Raw genomic sequence first — 18,626 nt, forward strand, 5'->3', positions numbered from 1 at the left:
CCACGTGAATAGGAGCTCACTTTTTGAATAATAAGAATCCTATGTCACAGGGGGCATCAGGGTTTTAGAGATGCTTAGGTGGGGCATGGCCAAAAAAAGGGTGGGAAACCTCTGCTTTAAGATCTACCCTCCTGGCTGTGCATTACATCCTGATGACTTATTTATTTCTTAGCTGGAAGTTTGTGCCTTTTGACCATCTTCCTCCATTTCTCCCCTTCAATTGCAGTCATTTCGCTGCAGCATTGTCAGTATCCTGTCACTAGACATATATATGCAGGCACAGGGAGGACTGCATGTCAGAACTGAGGATCAGAGAGGTACCTGTATGTTAGTATAACGTGTACTGATTATCTAACGTAGAACTAGATGTTCTAAATCACATGATCACATCAAAGGATGTACTTCCTAGTTTCCCATTGAGCTCAACTTCCTGATCACTCTGTAATAATTTCATTAGCAAAGCCTTCTTCTACCTTTTCCTAGAATAAAGCAAGAGAAATTGACTAAATAAGAGGACATGGCCCCAAGAAAATGAGAAAATCCTAACGCGGAACAGGAGTAAAGAACTCAATGCTTTTCACATGAAATACTAGCTATTTTAACGCAGAGCTGCTGGGCCAAAGGCTGGCTTTGAGTCCTTCTCAGTCTCCCAGTCCCTTGCACACTTTGGTTTGGACAGTTGGCCTGATCACACTGGTGGGGTAAGTGCTGTCCAAAGGCACTTTCCCTCCATCCCACACAGATCGCCTCCTCTAGCCCCTTTCTCCAGTGTGTTCCGGAGGGGCCCTGAGCGCAGTGACAGCACCAGGAGAGAAACCTGAAAAACCTTTCACTCAGGATAATTATTGAATAACTTTATTTTCCTTCAATGAGTTACATCCCCCCTGTAAAGAGTCACCGATTATACTGTCCAATCAGCAGCTACAAGACTGACATGTCATTAGTTACTAGGGGAAGCTGCTCTATGAGGTGTCCCCAGAATCACAGCCTTTTCCACTATTGAAACACCTGAAAGATCACAGTGGCTTTAACTGTGAGAGGCTAAGTCATTTCCCCAAATCTGCAGCACTAAGTTGTGTTGCATCACTAAGTTGACTGGCGAAATAAGCCAGTCAGAGAAAGACAAGTATCACATGATCTTACCCATATGCGGAATCTGACGAACAAAATAAACTGATGAACAAAATAGATGCAGAGATGCAGAAGTACACATGGAAGGCAGGGGAGGGTGGGTGGGTGGGAAGAGATCAACCAAAGAACTTGTACGTGTGTATGCATAACCCACAGACAAAGACAATAGAGTGCTGAAAACCTGGGGTGGGAGTGAGGGCGGGGAAGGGCTACAAGAGATCAATGGGGCAAAAGGGGACATAAGTAATACTTTCAACATTAAAGGTTTTTTTAAAGAACAAAATTGAAGGCCTCATAACTTGCAGTCACCTCCCTCACCCTCATCCCCCAGCACACACACTCATCTATTTGCAAAACAGCTCTGTCTGCAGTGAGAGAGACCAATGCTCCCCAAAGGCTCCAACTTGTGTGCTCATCACCGACAGCGCAGAGCTGCCTCACAATAGGGCCCAACACAGTGTTTCTGACACAACCAGACCAAACCTTCATAGCACTAAATCAAAGCAATGCTTTTAATGGAGAAAATTCTAAATTACAGAAGAGGACCTTCCTACTGAATCTCTGACCAGCAACTGATGATGCTGTTCATCTCTGATGCTCAATGGTTCTCAGTACTGAGATGACCCAATCCAGGAACAAAGAAATGAGTTCCTTACTTAGTGTTTTGGGGATGTGGGTGGAGAAGGGTCACAGTCCACACTGAGTGAGACCCCCCTGCTCCCTGCCCCTGTCCTCTCTGAGCTCCAGCATGGTGTGTCTGCGGTTCCCTGGAGGCTCCTGGATGGCCGCTCTGACAGTGACGCTGATGGCACTGAGCCCTCCCCTGGCTCTGGCCAGGGACACTCCACGTAAGTGCACCTTGGGGGTGGGCTGTTGTGGGGGAGGAAGGAAGGGAATTAGCTTTGTCACTGTGTCCAGGCCATGTCCATTAGAAAATGGTGGCATTTTCTTCAGTGGCCACCTGCCTTTATCATATGGATCCCGATTCTTCCACCACAAAAGGGGCTGGTGCTCACCACTATGAGATGTGCATGGGGCTCCATGTATCTCAGACATTTCTTGTCACCTCCCCTCCAGTAAACCTCCCCAGACTATGTCCCCTTCCATCAGGGTCCTGAAAGGATTGAGAAATAATGATTTCAGACTATTTCCCACCCAGTGCTCCATTTATTGTATTGAGTTATCCCCAAGAGGAAAGTTTCTCTGGCATTTTATGGGGAGTCAAAGGAATTAGATCCTCTCTTTGAGGACCCTGTGTTCTGTCCTCAGCAGAATCTGTGATGTTGGTGCCTCTCCCTACTATGTGAGATGTTTCCAGGGGCCTCCCCACCATCTCCTTTCCTTTCTCCGTGAGCCCCTTAAGAAAGAAAAAATTCAGAGCAATAATTCCTATAAAAATCATACCCCAGGGTTGTGGGACAGAGAGCATGGATTCACCTGACGTTACTTCAAGTGGTTAGGGAGTTCTTCCTGAGGAAGTGACACATGAGACCGGGATGATGAGAGAAGCCACAGTGTGAAGATCTAGAGGACAAGTGTCCCAGGGAGAGGGGAAGGGAGAGGCCACAGTGTGGGAACGTGTTCGCCGTGCTGAAGGGGCAGGAAGGAGGCTAGCGGGGCTGCAGCAGGCGAGCAAGTTGGGGAGTGACACTGACAGAGGAAGAGGCTGGGGAGATGGGAAACAAATATTGGGCCCTGACAGACAGGTAAGAAGTTTGAATTTTATCTGAAGAGACATGTGAACTGCTGAGGGTTACAGGAGAGTCCACGTATGTTTATTAAAAACAAAAATCTCAGCTACCAGGGGGGATTGGATTGCAGGGTTCACAAGAGGAGTCAGGGGCCCTTGAAGAGCATGGAAGAGCACCCAAGTGACGGGCTTGGGCGTCAGTTAGTGTGTGTGGCAAAGGCAGCAGGAAAGGCGAAGGAGAAGTGAGCAGATCTGGGGGAGATATTTCCACGACTCCTTCTGGATGAAATGGGAGAGGAGTCAAAATTCCAAAGGATTTTATCTTCAATAATCTGATTAAATTTGGTGGAGCTGTGTATTGAGATGGGAAAGACTGTGTAAGAAGCAATCTGAAGGTGGTGGTTAGGAATAAAGGTTTTGTGTAAGTTTGAAGTGATTTTAACATTTGTGTGGAGCTGTCAAGTGGTCAGTTGCATACAGGAGCCTGGAGTTCATGGCCGGTCAGGGCAGGGGTGATTGTGTTGGTGTCACTGACACATGTGCTGTGTTAAACTCCAGGGAAGTGGAGGGGAGAGAGAGAGAGAGAGAGAGAGAGAGAGAGAGAGAGAGAGAGAGAGAACAAGAAGATCTAAGGGCTGAGCCTAGAGGACCAAGGGCCAATGAGAGCAGAGGACACTGAGAAGGGGTGCAGTGTGTTGAGGGAAACCAAAAGAAGGTGATGCAGGGCTGTGAGGGGAAGTAGATTTTTCCAGAAGGGAGTGGCCAGCTGTGGTGAGAACCACTAGGAGGCAGGGAAGTGAGAGCATGCAGAGCAGTGAGCACTGGGTTTGGTGGGCGTGAAGTTCGCAGTCAGTGAATGGATGAGACAGAACCTGATTGGACCGTTTGAAAGGAGGACAGGAGCTGAAGACGTGAGGGATGATTACAGGTGACTCTGAGCAGCGACCTCAGGGAGACTGTGCGCTGGCCTCAGGGAGTCAGGGGACCTAAAGCATAAGAACAAAGGAGCCTCAAGAGAAGCTGGGGGACGCGAGAACCAGAGATGCACAGTCATCAGCGAGGAGCCACTGGAGTGGCCTTGAAGGCAGAGGTGACTGGTTATGAAAGCCACCAATTCCAAAGCCACCGTTTATTAGTGACCCAGAGCAGACAGTCACCACCTGAGGAGGAGGGTGGAGTCATGGACAAGACAAATCTGGTCCCTGCGGCCTGGAGCAGCGTCACATGGGGCAGTTACTGTGCACCAGGCCTGCATTTGAGTGTGTGACTCTCATAACCATCCTGTCTCACCTGCAGCAATTACAGATGTAATCACTCATGGAATCTGATTCAGAGAGTTTAAGTAACTTGCCCAGACTCACAAGGTTAGTTGTAGAGCCAGGTGACATAGTCTAGGTCTCAGTATCTAGAAAGTCCTCTCTTCTACCTCAGCACAGTCCTTTCATAGTAGGTGCATGTATATCCGATTATTATACAGACACCAATGTTTCTGTCCTTGTGTTCAAAATGATATTTAGTGATAAAACTGATCAAAGACAGTTGCCAAATGTTGATAAAGACATTATTTTCTCTAGAAAGTTAAGGAATAGAAAGATCTCATGACCCTGCATTTTTAGGGGTTATAAGAATTAAAATAGCAAGTTATTTATTGATTGCTTATATGATCAGCAATAGGAAGAATCACTATTTAATCCCACACTTAACACTATCCTGTGAGGAATACAGTATCAGTAAATCTATTTTAGAGATAAAGAACAAGGCCCATGGGTGTACAGTCTGACCCAGTGGGAGCTCATGTTCTAATTTAGGTTCCTCATTCTAGAGCCTGGGCTTCCACCCCCACTGTGAACAGGGGCTTGGCTGGGTCTGACTTGCTGCTGAGATTTCTGATGTTCCCATGGGCCAGCGTGTGTCTCAGGGTTGGCAGCAGGTGCAAGGGCTGCCAGTTCCGATATACAGGAAGAATTTATATCCATTTTGCATTTACACCTTGAAAAGCTCCATATAGGCTCACACCATGTGCAGACTGTCATAGACACGTGAGGACCACAAGGAAGTTTAAGTGCCCTCCTCCCTCTCATATTCCATCAGCAGGTGGGCTTGTGCTGCCAAAGGAAATACAGAAGCCCGATTTAAGCTGAATTTCAGAGAAACAACATTTATTTATCTGAAATTCCAATGTAAATGGGAATCGTATGTATTTATTTGCTTTATCTTTAAGTTGGGCCCATGAGCATGGCCTGACAGTGCTGAGCACACAGGCTACAGTGAACAGCAACTCACACATGTTTATTTTTCAGCTTCTCAGGTGTCAGGAAAGTGCTAGAGAATCTGTGAAATGTTACATAGACTGAGCCTGAGCAGAGTGCGCTCCCCTCTGCCATCACTTCTCCGTGAAGGCCTCCACCTAAAGCTGGGACCTGCTCCTGTTTGTAATCTGTCTCTGTGAGGGGTCATCTCAGCTGCTCCCCTTCTGAGGGACCTGCCTGTAGAAATGAGAGTCCACATCCGGCCAAGGCTGGTACCCTGATGCCTCCTGGTATTACTGGGAGCAGGAGGCAGGTAGAACGGGAATTAGTTGGGACTTTGAACAGGAATCAAATGGCCGTGGCTGTAGCTGCTCCTGTAGACAAGCAGTGGGCCAGTGGCCGGGAGATTACGAAAGAAGACGATGTTGAGGATAAATGATGACTCGGTGATTGGATAGTGAGGCAAAGAAACAGGTAGATCTTGGTCCTGAACAAGTTTATTTTCCTGGAAATATAGTCTGCACTGGGACCAGATTCCTATAGAACATATATGTCATATAGACCAGGCCTTTCCACAGACACAATATTGGCTAAATTTTTATTGTCACTCTCAGTGCTGCATCATCAACAGTGGCTTTTTCATCCCAGATTTTTTAGACAGTTCACCACCCCTTTCCCTTCTTCCCACCCCTGGGACGTCTGCAATATGTAAAGCCATGTCTGCTGTCACACAGGGGTGTCTCTGACAACTGGTGGGGATGCTGAGTGCAGCCCACTGTGCACAGAACACCCACCCCAACCTCACAGAGTCATCTGGTCCGAACGTCAATAGTGCTGAGGGTGAGAACACAGCTGGACACTGGCTGTTTCTGAAAATTCTAGACTCAAACCTTATACACACTCACCTTCCAATGCATCTCTTCACGGGTTATTAAGGAAAAAAATTAGACAGTTACATAAATTCACCACTTTCTCGTTGAACCCATTCAATCACTTGAAGTTTAAAACCTTCCTTTTTACTTTGCCTTCTGCAATATTTGTCAAAACGTCATGAGTTGTGGTCACTCATCTCTGCTGACCTTCCACGTCTCTCCTCCATGAGTCGTGCATCGTCAGGAGCCCCCTGTACTCAGTCAGGGTCTCCCATTTCTGCAGGGACTCTCTCCACACCAGCGATGGTGTCAGAGCTTCCATCCACCACCTGCTTTAACCACAGGTGTGCTCTGGTTCTCTGCGCCTCCTGGGATGGACATGCAGGACAGAGAGGGCACCCTATTGGGATTAGGGTGTAACCCCTGAACCTCCTCAGTGCTTTCCCTTACATGCAGCAGAAGCCCCCCTAACTCACCCTCAGGCTCTCAGCACCCGCCTCCTCCAGGCTCCTGTCCCCTCCCTCCCACTGTCTGGGCTCAGAGCCTGTTCTCTGGTTTCCCAGGAGGCACATGGGTTCTCTCAGGCTTTGCAGGTGGCATTGCCTTCACCTGAGATGTGCCCTTCCCCCACATACAGCGACCTTCCCCCACATCCTGTCACTCAGAGGCCCTGGCCCCGCCCCTGATGGGACTTGGACCCTGTGGTTCCTGCTTCAGGGGCCCCTTTCCTGCCATCTCCCTCCTGTGTGGGTGTGCCTGTGGTTGGGCTGTGATGGGCACTTTGGCGAATTCTAAGCTGCAGAGCGGAGGGCGATGCCCGGTTTCCCACCTGGGTCCAGGGCAGCTGGGGCCTGGCACAAGGTCCCTGCCCAGGGGGTGACAGGAGGAGGCGGGTGTGGAGAAGGGAGAGGCTGGGGGTGAGGGGGGGGGGCGTCTAGGAGGAGGCGGTGATGGCACAAGTCCTCCCCAGCCTGGAGCCGGGAGCCCCGCAGGGCAGCCCAGTGGGTGCCCAGTGTCTGAGGGTCTCAGGGGTCTCCCTGCCCTGCGGCCTTCCTCCAGCCCCAGAGGAGGGGCCCGGGAGCTGGCAGTGGGGTGCCGGGTCCTGTGTCCCCACTGCCTTGCCCCCTGCACTGGGCGGCTTCGCCTTCGACTCTCACCAGTGTGACGTGACAGGTCCTTCCTCTCTCAGCAGCAAATTTCCTGGAGCAGTTTAAGTACGAGTGTCAGTTCTCCAACGGGACGGAGCGGGTGCGGTACCTGTTCAGAGACATCTACAATGGAGAGGAGTTCGTGCGCTTCGACAGTGATGTGGGGGAGTTCCGCGCGGTGACCGAACTGGGGAAGCCTGATGAGAAGGACTGGAACAGCCAGAAGGACAGCCTGGAGCGGATGCGGGCCCAGGTGGACACACTCTGCAGACACAACTACAGGTTGTTTGAGGGATTCCTGGTGCCTCGGCAAAGTGAGCGCGGGGGGGGGGGGGGGGGGTAGGGGTGGGAGTGGTGGGATGGAGGGGCACAAACAGGGCTGTGAGGAGCACCCATGAGGGACCTGATGGCGGCTGTGGGGACCCTGTTGTCCTGTCCTGTGGAGGGCGTTTCTGGGGTGTCCAGCCATGTCCAGTTGTGTTCAGCAGCGGGGAAGGAGGGGGTGGGAGTTGGGAGAAGGGAGTCTGTCTGTCTTGGCCAAACCCCCCGGACCCTGAGCCCTGGAATAGGGGTGCTGGGTGCACAGGCCTGTCCCTGGGCGGAGGGTCAGGCTGGGTGTGAGGGGCGGGGCCTCCAGGCACCTCTGGCCTCTCTGAGCTCCTTTCAGGTCTCAGTGTCTCGTTCCCCCTCAGTGCCCCTGTGTTTACAGAGGGGGTGATGGGGAGCCAGGGTCTCATTGTAATTGTGTTACTTAACACACTGATGTCACATCTACACAGGCTGACAGCATTTAAGTCATTGCATGTTAACTGTTTAGAGTTCTGACAATTTACCTCACATTCTATTTTGTTAAATATTTTTTCAATATTGCCAAATACCCTGTGGAAAATTTGTTTTTTATATTTAATTTATCCTTCATTGATTTCTCAGGTTCTTGAACAGTTTTCACGTACGTGTTGGCTAATGACTGTTCCTGCGCTAGGAATGGCCTATTGTCCGTCATCCCTGGGGTCCGGGCCTTTTTCTCAGTGATTTTCCGGGTTCTCCAGGCAGCAAGAGGGACACTTTGCTAACATGGATTCAGCATTTTAACTTGCCCTTGCCTTGTGTTTTCATTCTGTTTTATTTCTTTCCGTGTTAGGAATGTAAACATCTTTAAGGTAATGAAATGCACTCAGAAGTTGCTAGCAATGATTTACCATCAACCTTAAATCTACCCTTTTGGGGTGCAGTAAAAATGTTTCCCCCAAGTTTCTCCTCCTCGTCCTCCTGCTCCTCCTTCCCCTCTTCCTGTTCCTCCTCCTCCTCTTCATCCTCCAAATCTGTATTCATTGAGCCTGGTCTCAGCAGGAAACACACGTATTAATGAGAACCAGTCCCAGCACCTGCCCTGAGCTCAAATGTCAGCTTAAAAAGAGAGACAATTATAAAATGACAACAATCCCAATAACAGGTTGGCTTCTTTTGAGAAGGAGCGGGTTGCTCAGTGAGTGTCACTATGAGTGTTAGAATGAGTGCTGCCCTGCTCCTCGCTCTCCCTCAGGACTGAGCCCCCAGAGCTAGGGAGTCACCTGTCTTTCCTGCTTCCAGGGGAACCATCTCTGTGTTCTCAGGTGTGATCACATTCCCAGGACTTCACACCCTGAGTCCCCATCTTCCCCAAGCTGTTCCCCAGTTTCTCTGTCTGCTTTCCTAATATTATATCTCCATACATGATAAACAGCTGACATACAGTGATGACTACGTTCCAGCCGCTGTTTTACATATTTCAGGCCCATTGATCCAACTGCCACAGGGCAGTTGAGTGGAGCTGTCCTGGCCTGGAGCCTGGGACAGGAGGCAAGGCCGAAAGAGAGCAACCAGGGGCCGCCTGTCCTGCTCACGTCTCCCTCCGCCTTCTCTGTCCTAGCTGAGCCCACAGTGACCGTGTATCCTGCAAAGGCCCAGCGCCTGCAGCACCACAACCTCCTGGTCTGCTCCGTGAACGGCTTCTATCCGGGCGGCATTGAGGTCCACTGGCTGCGCAACGGCCAGGAAGAGGAGGCCGGGGTGGTGTCCACGGGCCTGATCCGGAACGGGGACTGGACCTTCCAGACCCTGGTGATGCTGGAGACAGTTCCCCGGAGCGGGGAGGTCTACACCTGCCAAGTGCGGCACCCCAGCAGCACCCGCCCTGTCACTGTGGAATGGAGTGAGACGCCCTCTGACCTCACACCTCCCCCCCACCACCACTACAGGGGATTTTGCTTGTCCCTGAGGGTCAGGGTCCCCTTTCCCCACACCCCATTTTCCTTCGCTCGTGTCTCTCCTTCAGCACAGGCCACAGGGTAGCCCTGTGATCGCTTGTGTGAACACCCATAGCCCTGGGAGGCCGCCATGCCTGCCCTGATCTGAATTCCCCACAATCTCCCCGTCACGGTGCCCTTGACCCTGAGCACCATCCCCTGTGGGCTGGGCACTGCTTCTGCCTGCACTGAGCTGCCCACTGTGATCTGGGAAGAGGCGCGTCCTCCACAGCGTGGGGACCTTCCTGCCACAGGAGAGCCCGTCTGCTGTGCCGTCTGCGGCTCTGTCACCCGGGCCAAGTCCTGGAGGTCACCAGCCCCTGGCTCCCCAGCCTCAGAGGCCAAAGCAGTGGCCTTGGGTTAGGAGTGAGTGGACCTGCTCAGTGTGACCTCAGTCTCTTTCCTGGAAATGGCTATTGTTCTGCTTCTTCTAGGGCAGCCCCCCCTCCCTGCCCCTCTCTCCCGCCCCCCAAGCTCTCAATCTCAGGGTCTCCATTAGAGAAGCTGCTTTGGGTCAAACCCACTGAAACCAGCTTCTCTCTCAGGGGCCCAGTCTGGATCCTCACAGAGCAAGGTGCTGAGTGGAGCCGGGGGCTTCGTGCTGGGGCTGCTCTTCCTCGGGACGGGGCTGCTCATCTACTTCAGGGCTCAGAAAGGTGAGGAGCCTGCTGGCAGCTGAGGCCCCGAGAAGGTGGGGGGACCTGGGGCTTTGCTGGGTGAGCTCTGGGTATGGCAACGCCATAGAGGCCTCTCTTTCCCTGACGGTCTCACGTGTCCTGGAAATGCAGAAATAACCAGATCCGGGTTGTTAGGGTGGAGACATGAGGAGTCATGGCTGTGGGGTTAGAGAGCAGTTAACACGCACGGGAATTTGGGTGCAGATCCTGGGGTACACGGAGAAGCAGGCCTTGTGGTCACTAATGACACTGGATGTGACAGCTTTGGGGCCACTGCTCTCAGCTTCTGCTCTGGTCCCTGCTCTGGTGTCAGCGGGTGGGGGTGCTGCTGGAGAAGCTCAGGTGGCCTGGGCGGGGACCCTGTGTTTGGGGACACACTTACCTTCATATCTTTTAAGTGGCATCTTCCTTCTATTCCCAGGACACTCTGGACTTCAGCCCACAGGTAACGCTCTTTAATCCTCTCTTAGGGACGCATTGGGTTTCCCTAGAACAGAAGGTGCAGGGCATGAGCCAGGGGACAGGTAGCGGGGAGCCTGGGTGTGGCTCTGGCGGCCGCTTACACTGCAGGGTCTCCTCCCGCCTGGTGAGAGGCAGCTCTGAAGCAGCTGTGGCTCCTGTGGCCTCAGAGCTTTTCTTCTCACTTGGGAGCCCCAGCAGGAGGCCTGGGAGGGCAGCGCCCCTGCTGGCGGGGCCTGGGAACAGCACTGCCCTCTGTCTGCAGGACTCCTGAGCTGAGGTGGCCATGGGGACATGAGCAGGAGAGAACCTTCTGTCCAGCCCCTTGGCAGCCTGAAGAGGTTTCCTGCTGGGCTCTCACTCCACAAGGAGAGCCGCCTCGGGCTCTGGCTGGGTCCTGGCCCCTGACCCCACAGCAGCTGCTCCCTGCTGGTTCCTGCCCACCTGGACCTGGAGGCCCCAGTGTTGACTGCAGAACCTTAGCTCCATCCCTCCCTGTCCCTGTGTGTCAACCCTCACTGTCTGCTGTGCACCTTATGTTACCTCTACCCACATCCTATCTAATAAAAGAGAAACATGGTAATTGGCGTACGACCGATACCCTTTTCATTGGCTAATCAGCGAGATATGCAAATTAACTGTCAGCCAAGATGGCTGCCGGCAGCCAGGCAGCTTGAAACTAACATGAGGCTTGGTTGCCTCAGTGACGGAGGAAACCAACGTTCCCCGCCTGCCGCTGCCTCTGAGCTGGCAGTTTAAGAAACTCTGTAACAAATACGCCCAACTTCAGCCAGCAGATTCGCAACATTGTAAGCAAAGGCCAGAAACCTACTTTCAGCCAGAGGCCTAAGAGCTGGAGCCAAGCCTCAAGCTAAAGCTGGCCCAGAATTAAAAAAAAAAAAAGGAAAAAAGGAGCGTTTGGGAGTTCAGTCACCCCCAGCCTGAAAACAGCCCTCAGCCCCTCACCCAGACTGGCCAGGCACCCCAGTGGGGACCCCCACCCTGATCCAGGACACCCTTCAGGGCAAACCAGCCGGCCCCACCCGTGCACCCTATATAGTAAAAGGGTAATATGCCTCCCAGCACCGGGATCAGCGGAGCCGTGAGGCCTCCCGGCACTGGAATCAGCATGACAGGGGGCAGCACCCAAACCCCCTGATCGCCCTGCGGCTCTGTGTGTGACAGGGGGCGGGGCCACAACCTCCCTATTCACCCTGCTCTGTGCCTGATAGGGGGGAGCTCTCCCCCCCACGGGCCCTGCTCTGTGTGTGACGGGGTAGAGCCATAACCTCCCCATCAGCCCTGCCCTGAGTGTGAGAGTGGCGGTGCCCCAACCCCCTGATCCGCCCTGCTCTGTGGGTGATAGAGGGCAGCACCCCAACCCCCTGATGGGCCCTGCTCTGTGCGTGACAGGGTACAGAGCCCCAACCCCCCTGATGGGCCCTGCTCTGTGTGTGACAGGGGGTTGCTCCACAACCTCCCCATCGACCCTGCCTTGAGTGTGACAGGGGGCGGCGCCCCAACTCCCCAATCAGCCCTGCTCTGAGCCCGACCAGGGGCTGCACCTAGGGATTGGGCCTGCCCTCTGCCACCCTGGAGCAGGCCTAAGCCAGCAGGTCGTTATCTCCCGAGGGGTCCCAGACTGCTAGACGGCACAGGCCAGGCTGAGGGACCCCCCTCCTCCCCCGAGTGCACAAATTTTTGTGCACCGGGCCTCTAGTCCTATATAATAAAGAGCCAATATGCAAATGGTCATCGCACCCTCACGCCATCACCCCATGATGCCCTCATGCTGTCACAATCCATCACCAGGAGGCTGCGTGCACAGCGGGCGTGCACAGCTTGTGGGATATATGTGTGCAGAGCTGCGGAGGCTGGTCTACCTGCTCCAGACTACCTCTTTGGGAAAATCCATCCAGGAGCTCCTGATGATTGGGAGGGCCCTACCTCTTAAGGGAAATCGATTGCGGGGCTCGTGCACTATCAGAGGGAACAGGCCAGGCTGGGGAACTCCCTTTCCCTGAGTGCACAAATTTCGTGCACCAGGCCTCTAGTCCTATCTAATAATAGATAAACAGGGCAATTGACTCTATCTTCGTTACTCCTCCCATTGGCTAATCAGCATGATATGCAAATTAACCGTTAACAAAGATGGCAGTTAATTTACATATGTACGTGCCCAGTGGCTATCAGCTATCGGATCCTGCAATCAGAGCTGAGAGGTTCCCTGTCCAGGCCTGATGCCTCGGTCAGAAGAGTAAGTCCTAGGCATGGGCGTAGCCGGGATGGTGGGGAGCAGGAGTGGAGCCCGCGATTGCAGGGAGGTGGGGGTCCCCTGCCCAGACCTAAAGCCTCAGTCAGAGGCATTAGGCCTTGGCAGGGTTGGAGCCAGCAATCGTGGGGAGGAGGGGCAGAACTGGCAAAGGTGGGGAGCTGGGGGTCCCCTGCCCAGGCCTAATGAATCAATCAGAGGCATTAGGCCTGGGCAGAGGTGGAGCTGGCCATTGTGGGGAGCTGGGGGTCCCCTGCCCAGGTGCGGAACCAGTAATCACAGGGAGCAGGGGCCGAGTTGGTGATCATGGGGAGCTGGGGGTCCCCTGCCGAAGCCTAATGACTTGGTCAGAGACATTAGGCCTAGGCAGGGGTGGAGCGGGAGATCCTGGAGAGCTGGGCGCCCCCTGCCCAGGCCTAACACCTTGGCCAGAGGCATTAGGCCTGTGCAGGGGCGGAGCCAGTGATTGCGGAGAGCAGGGAGGGAGCTGGCGATGGCGCGAGCAAGGGCAGACCCAGCGATCATGGGGAACAGGGGCTGAGCCAACGATTGAAGGAGCTGGAGGTCCCCTTCCCAGAGCTAATGACTCGGCCAGAGGCATTAGGCCTGGGCAGAGGCCAAGCCGGCAATTGTTGTGAACTACAGAGGAAACACCTTTTCTGACTGCTCATTGGCTTAGCTCCCTGTATGCCACTGGTAATATTCTTAGTAACTTGGGTAATAAGAATCCAAATAGGTGATCTAGGATTTTTCACCACACTCCTGGAGAAAAAAAAGGAAGGTCCACTGCTGAAGGGTTAAGAAATGTCATATCCTGTCCTAGCTGGTTTTGCTCAGTGGATAATGCCTCGGCCTGCCCACTGCTGGGTCTGGGTTCAATTCTGACTAAGGGCATGTACCTAGGTTGCAGGCTCCTCCCTGGCCTGGGCCCAGGTCAGGGCTCATGCAGGAGGCAACCAATCAAAGTGTTCCTCTCACTTTGATGTTTCTCTCTGTCTTTCCCTTTCTCTTCCACATTCTCTAAAAATCAATGGAAACATATCCTCAGTTAGGATAAAAAAGGAAAGAAAGAAAGAAATGTCATATCCTATGAAAGACACATCTTGAAAATGCCTAAAGAAAGTTGTCATTTTTTCATGGTAAAGGGACTGGAGTCTGTGTTGATGAAAACACCTTGGTGGCTGCAGTGACTGGCAGTGGCTGCAGCAGCGGGGTGATGGGGTGGTGCCTTCCCCTGATCAGCCTGGTCGCCTCCCACAAAGGGAGGCCAGACTGTGGCTTAGGCCCACTCCCCCAAGGGGAGCAGGGAGAGAGAGTAGGACATCCCCTGAGGACTCCCAGTATGTGATAGGAGGCGGGCTGGGCTGAGGGACCCCCCTCCAGTGCACAAATTGCTGGGCCTCTAGTCTATATATATAAAAATCTAAGCGATTGTTATGACCGAAGGACCAGAACGACCAGAACAATGGGTTGACTGGTCGTTATGACACGCACTGAGCACCAAGGGGCAGACACTCAATGCTGGAGCTGTCCCCTGGTGGTCAGTGCACTCCCACAGCAGGAGCACAGCTCAGCTGACAGATCAGTCCCTGTGGCCCACCAGCCTGGCAACAGCCACTTACTCCCTCAGTCGTCCTGCAGCTCCAATCTCCAGGAATGGGCCAGGGACCAACACACCAGTGCAGCCAGCATGATCCCTACAGCGCCACTGGCCTCCTGGAAGTTGGCTTTGGGCACAGCGGCTGCTTCCCTGCCCTAGACCCTCCACAAGGAAGAAAGGATATAAAAGTGGCCACAAGCTGGCTTCTGACAAATGGCGCAAACATCATTGGGACAGATCTGGATCCCGGGCCAGCAAGGGCATCCCACCACCCGCAAGGAGGGCCAATCACATCCCAGCCCCTCTCCACCCCCCTAGGGACCCCACCCATGCTCCAATTCATGAACCGAGATTCTAGTTTCTTTGTAAAGTTTTCCTCAATTAAATATGGAGTGAAATCATCTGCCTCACACAGCTTCAAGGGCAGGAAGTAGAAAGAAAAGGTTTCCTTGTTCCCTTCATGCTTTTTCATGAGTTTTCCATCCTGTAATTCGGCCTGGTTCCTGAGCCAGAAAAGAGCCTGCAATGGACCTGGACAAGGTGGTCTCCTACATTGGTGTTTCTCATAGACAAGCACACAGGATCCCTTGCTCCAGGGATATGGAAAGGAGACAACAAGTATAAGAAACGCAGGCTGGCCCAGTTGGTGTGGCTCAGTGGTTGAGTGTCAACCTATGAACCAGGAGGTCACCATTCAATTCTGGATCAGGGTGCATGGCTGGGTTTTGGGCTTGATCCCCAGTAGGGGACAGTGAGAAGGCAGCTAATCAATGATTCTCTCTCATCATTAATGTTTCTATCTCTCCCTCTTCCTTCCTCTCTGAAATCAATAAAAAATATTTCTTTTTACAAGAGAAAAGAAAAGCAGGCAACTTGTAATGATCTGATGTCTTCATAATCAGGTTTTTTTTGCTCTTTTTCTCTGATTTTTTAAAAGAAGGTACCTAAACCCAGTGCCTCTTGAAGTCCCCTTTATGAGACTAATGGTGGCCTCCACACTTCAGTCTTTTTGTGTCTCAGATAAATGCCTGCTGTGCTGACTCTGCCTTGAGATGCACCTTCCCCATGAGCAGATCCCGGAGGCCATCCGGACAGAGCTGCCACTCCAGTGGGAAAGGTGCGCTTCTGAGGCCTCCAGCTTGTGTGTCAAACTCACTGTCTGTCACAGGATTTATGCAGCATCTTGTTTAATAAGACAGAGGAGGAGAAAGGACATATAGATACACCTGCTCATTTCATCTGCCTATTTATTTTCTACCTACAGTCATCTAGCTATAGAAACAGGGGATGGATTTTAAAATAGTTGTCTACAGGGCAAAATGAGGGAATAGGTTGAGGAAATCTGTATTGTTCTGAATATATATCTTATTTAATAGCTTTAACTTGAGGAACATTCAAATATGTTTTGTAATAATTTAAATCAAAAGTTTTAGAAGGAAATACATAAAAATAATCAACAAACTATAACAATAGAAACAAACTGACAAGAAGTAGATGATGGGAAACAGATAAAACAGTAAATCAATCAAGAGTTCCCAGTCCAAGACAGTGAAGGAAAGCCCTGAGATCACCTCCCCCCATTTCACATTAATTCACACCTGCAGAGGAAATGAGGGCTGACTGAACAACTTCTGCTCAACCAGCAAGAGAGAAATCCCATAGACTCAGGGGGGAGAGACAGAGACATGGCACCATGGACACCCTACCCCAGCACTGACCTGCAGTGGGCAGGGGTCCCTGAGGGCGTATGTGCAGACTCGCCCACTGTGGGTAAAGTGAAAAAAACAGTGGCTGAAAGGGCACCTAGACTATAAGGAGAAAAATCCATTTAATAACTGAGAACATCTGCCAAGTGGGAGGGGAACTGCAGGAACCCTCTCTGCTGTCAGGGGCACCTGAAAGAGCCAGTCATTCATTGACACTGTCCCTCCCCCTTGGTCATGAGCAGGACATAAGTCATGTGCTTCAGCCAGTCAGCCTTGGTGGTCAGGGTGTATACCAGGCCCTGACCCCAGGCCCCAGGCCACAGGCCCACACCAGCTCTGTGGCTTGTCACCAGGACTTCCACAGCCAATCCCACTCCAGCTCCAGCTTAGGGCTCCTTACCCTCAGGGCTCCACATGGCCCACTCCCACTCCAGCTCTGGCTTGCCTGCTAAAGACACCTGGCTCACACAGTCTACAGAGGAGAGGCTCCTAAACACATCTCTCCTTCAAGACTGGGAGAGGTCGCTGTTTCACCTAATTCATAGAAACAAACACACAGAGAGAGAGAGAGCTACAACAAGGAGACGGAGAAATGTATTTCAATAAGGAATAAGGAAACATAAATAAATAAATAAATAAATAAATAAATAAATAAATAAATACTACTAGTAAATGAATCAGAGATAAGCAATTTACCCGATAAAGAATTTAAAGTAAACACTGGTTATAAGTATGCGTAATGAACTCGGGAGAAGTATAGATGAACTCAGTGAGAACTTCAAAAAAGACATAGAAAAATATTTAAAATAACCAATCAGAAGTGAGGAATATGATAATTGAAATGAAAACAAAAATAATCTGGAGGGAATCAACAGCAGATTAGTTAAGGCACGAGAATGAGTCAGCAAGCTGAAAGTCAAGGTAGTGAAAGTCAACCAGAACCGCAAAAAGAAAATAATATTTTCAAAAGTGAGGATAGTTTAAGGGATCTGTGGGGCAACATCAAGTGTGTCAACATTTGAATCATTGGAGTCCCTGAAGGAGAAGAGAGAGAAAGGGATGTAAAACCTACTTAAAGGGATAATGGCTGGAAACTTCCCCAATCTGGTAAGGGAAACAGACATCCAATTCCAGAAAGCACAGAGACTTCCAAACAAAATGAACCCAAAGAGGCCCCTATCAAGACACATCATATTTAAAATGCCAAAAGTTAAAGAATCTTAATGGCAGCAAGAGAAAAAGCAGCTCGTTATGTACACAGGATCCTTCATAAGACCAGCATCTGATTTTTCAGCAGATACGATAATGGCACAAAATATTCAAAGTGATGAAAGGCAGAAACCTACAACCAAGTATACTCTATCCAGAGAAATTAGCATTCAGAATTAAAGTAGTGATAAGAGTTTCCTAGATAATCAAATGATGCAAGAGTTCTCACCACTCAACAAGCATTTAAAGAAAAGTTAAGGAACCTTCTTTAACTGGAAAATACCAAAAATAAAAATAAAAAAATATTGGAAAGAAAAATTTGCACTGATATAGGCAAACAGTTGTAAGTGTAGCAGATCAACCAATTATAGAGCTAGAAGGAAGATTAATATACAAAAGTGGTAAAAGCATGTGTAACACTGTAATACATTCAGAGATACACACACAAGAGAAGATGTAATATATGATGTCAAATACATAAACATGGCAGTGAGTAAAAAATGTAGTTTTAGAAAGCATTTGAGCTTCAGCAACATTTGAGCTACAGTTAAAAAAACATTGCTATAAACATAGCTTGTGATATATGAATCTTATGGCAAGCCAAAACCAAAATTCTATAATACATACAGTTAAAAATGGAGAAAAAGAACCCAAACAATACACTAGGAAGTCATCAATGTATCAGAAAAGACAGCAAGAGCCATATCCGGTTTGGCTCAGTGGATAGAACGTCAGTCTGTGGAATGAAGGGTCCCGGGTTCAATTGCAGTCAAGGGCGACTGCAGTTGCAGGCTCCTCCATGGACCAGGATCTTGTCAAGCTCAAGCAGGAGGCAACCAATCAATATATTTCTCTCACATCAATTTTTTTCTCTGTCTTTCCCTCTCTCTGAAAATCAATGGAAAAATATCCTTGAGTGAGGATTTAAAAAAAAGAGAAGAAGAAAATAAGAAAAGAATTACAAAAACAACCAAAAAACAATTAATAAAATGGCAATAAGTATACACCTATCAAAATTACTTTAAGTGTGAATGGACTAAATATTACAATCGAAAGATGGGGTGACTGGATGGATTCAAAAACAAGACCTGTGCATATGCTGCCTATAAGACTCATTCAGTTTGAAAGACACTAAAAGACAAAAAGTGAAGAGATGGAAAAAGGTATTTCATGCAAATGAAAATGAAAACTGCAGTAGCCGTAGTTATGTCAAACAAAATAGACTTTAAAACAAAGACTGTAATAAGAGACAATAAAGGGCATTACATAATGATAAATGGATCAATATAACAAAAAACATAACATTTGTAAACATCTATGCATTAAAC

The 18,626-nt window shown here is 50.3% G+C and overlaps 1 protein-coding gene across 3 annotated transcripts in view; it reads left to right on the forward strand.

The window, feature by feature from the left end:
* The first annotated feature begins 1,779 nt into the window (after positions 1 to 1,779).
* LOC132237451 (HLA class II histocompatibility antigen, DR beta 5 chain-like) overlaps positions 1,780 to 18,626 on the forward strand; it is a 93,925-nt gene continuing 77,078 nt past the window's right edge. For 2 of the 3 annotated variants that reach the window (XM_059701956.1, XM_059701957.1), the window contains exons 1-3: positions 1,780 to 1,979; positions 7,135 to 7,404; positions 9,000 to 9,281. In XM_059701956.1, coding sequence (XP_059557939.1) covers positions 1,880 to 1,979; positions 7,135 to 7,404; positions 9,000 to 9,281 — 652 coding nt within the window. In that variant the 5' untranslated portion in view covers positions 1,780 to 1,879. Of the gene's footprint in view, positions 1,980 to 7,134; positions 7,405 to 8,999; positions 9,282 to 9,920; positions 10,032 to 10,473; positions 10,498 to 10,776; positions 11,090 to 18,626 lie in introns of those variants that run through there. The other variant, XM_059701960.1, reaches the window with a different exon arrangement.

The sequence above is a fragment of the Myotis daubentonii genome, chromosome 6 (assembly GCF_963259705.1).
Source record: "Myotis daubentonii chromosome 6, mMyoDau2.1, whole genome shotgun sequence".
NCBI classification, from domain to species: domain Eukaryota; kingdom Metazoa; phylum Chordata; class Mammalia; order Chiroptera; family Vespertilionidae; genus Myotis; species Myotis daubentonii.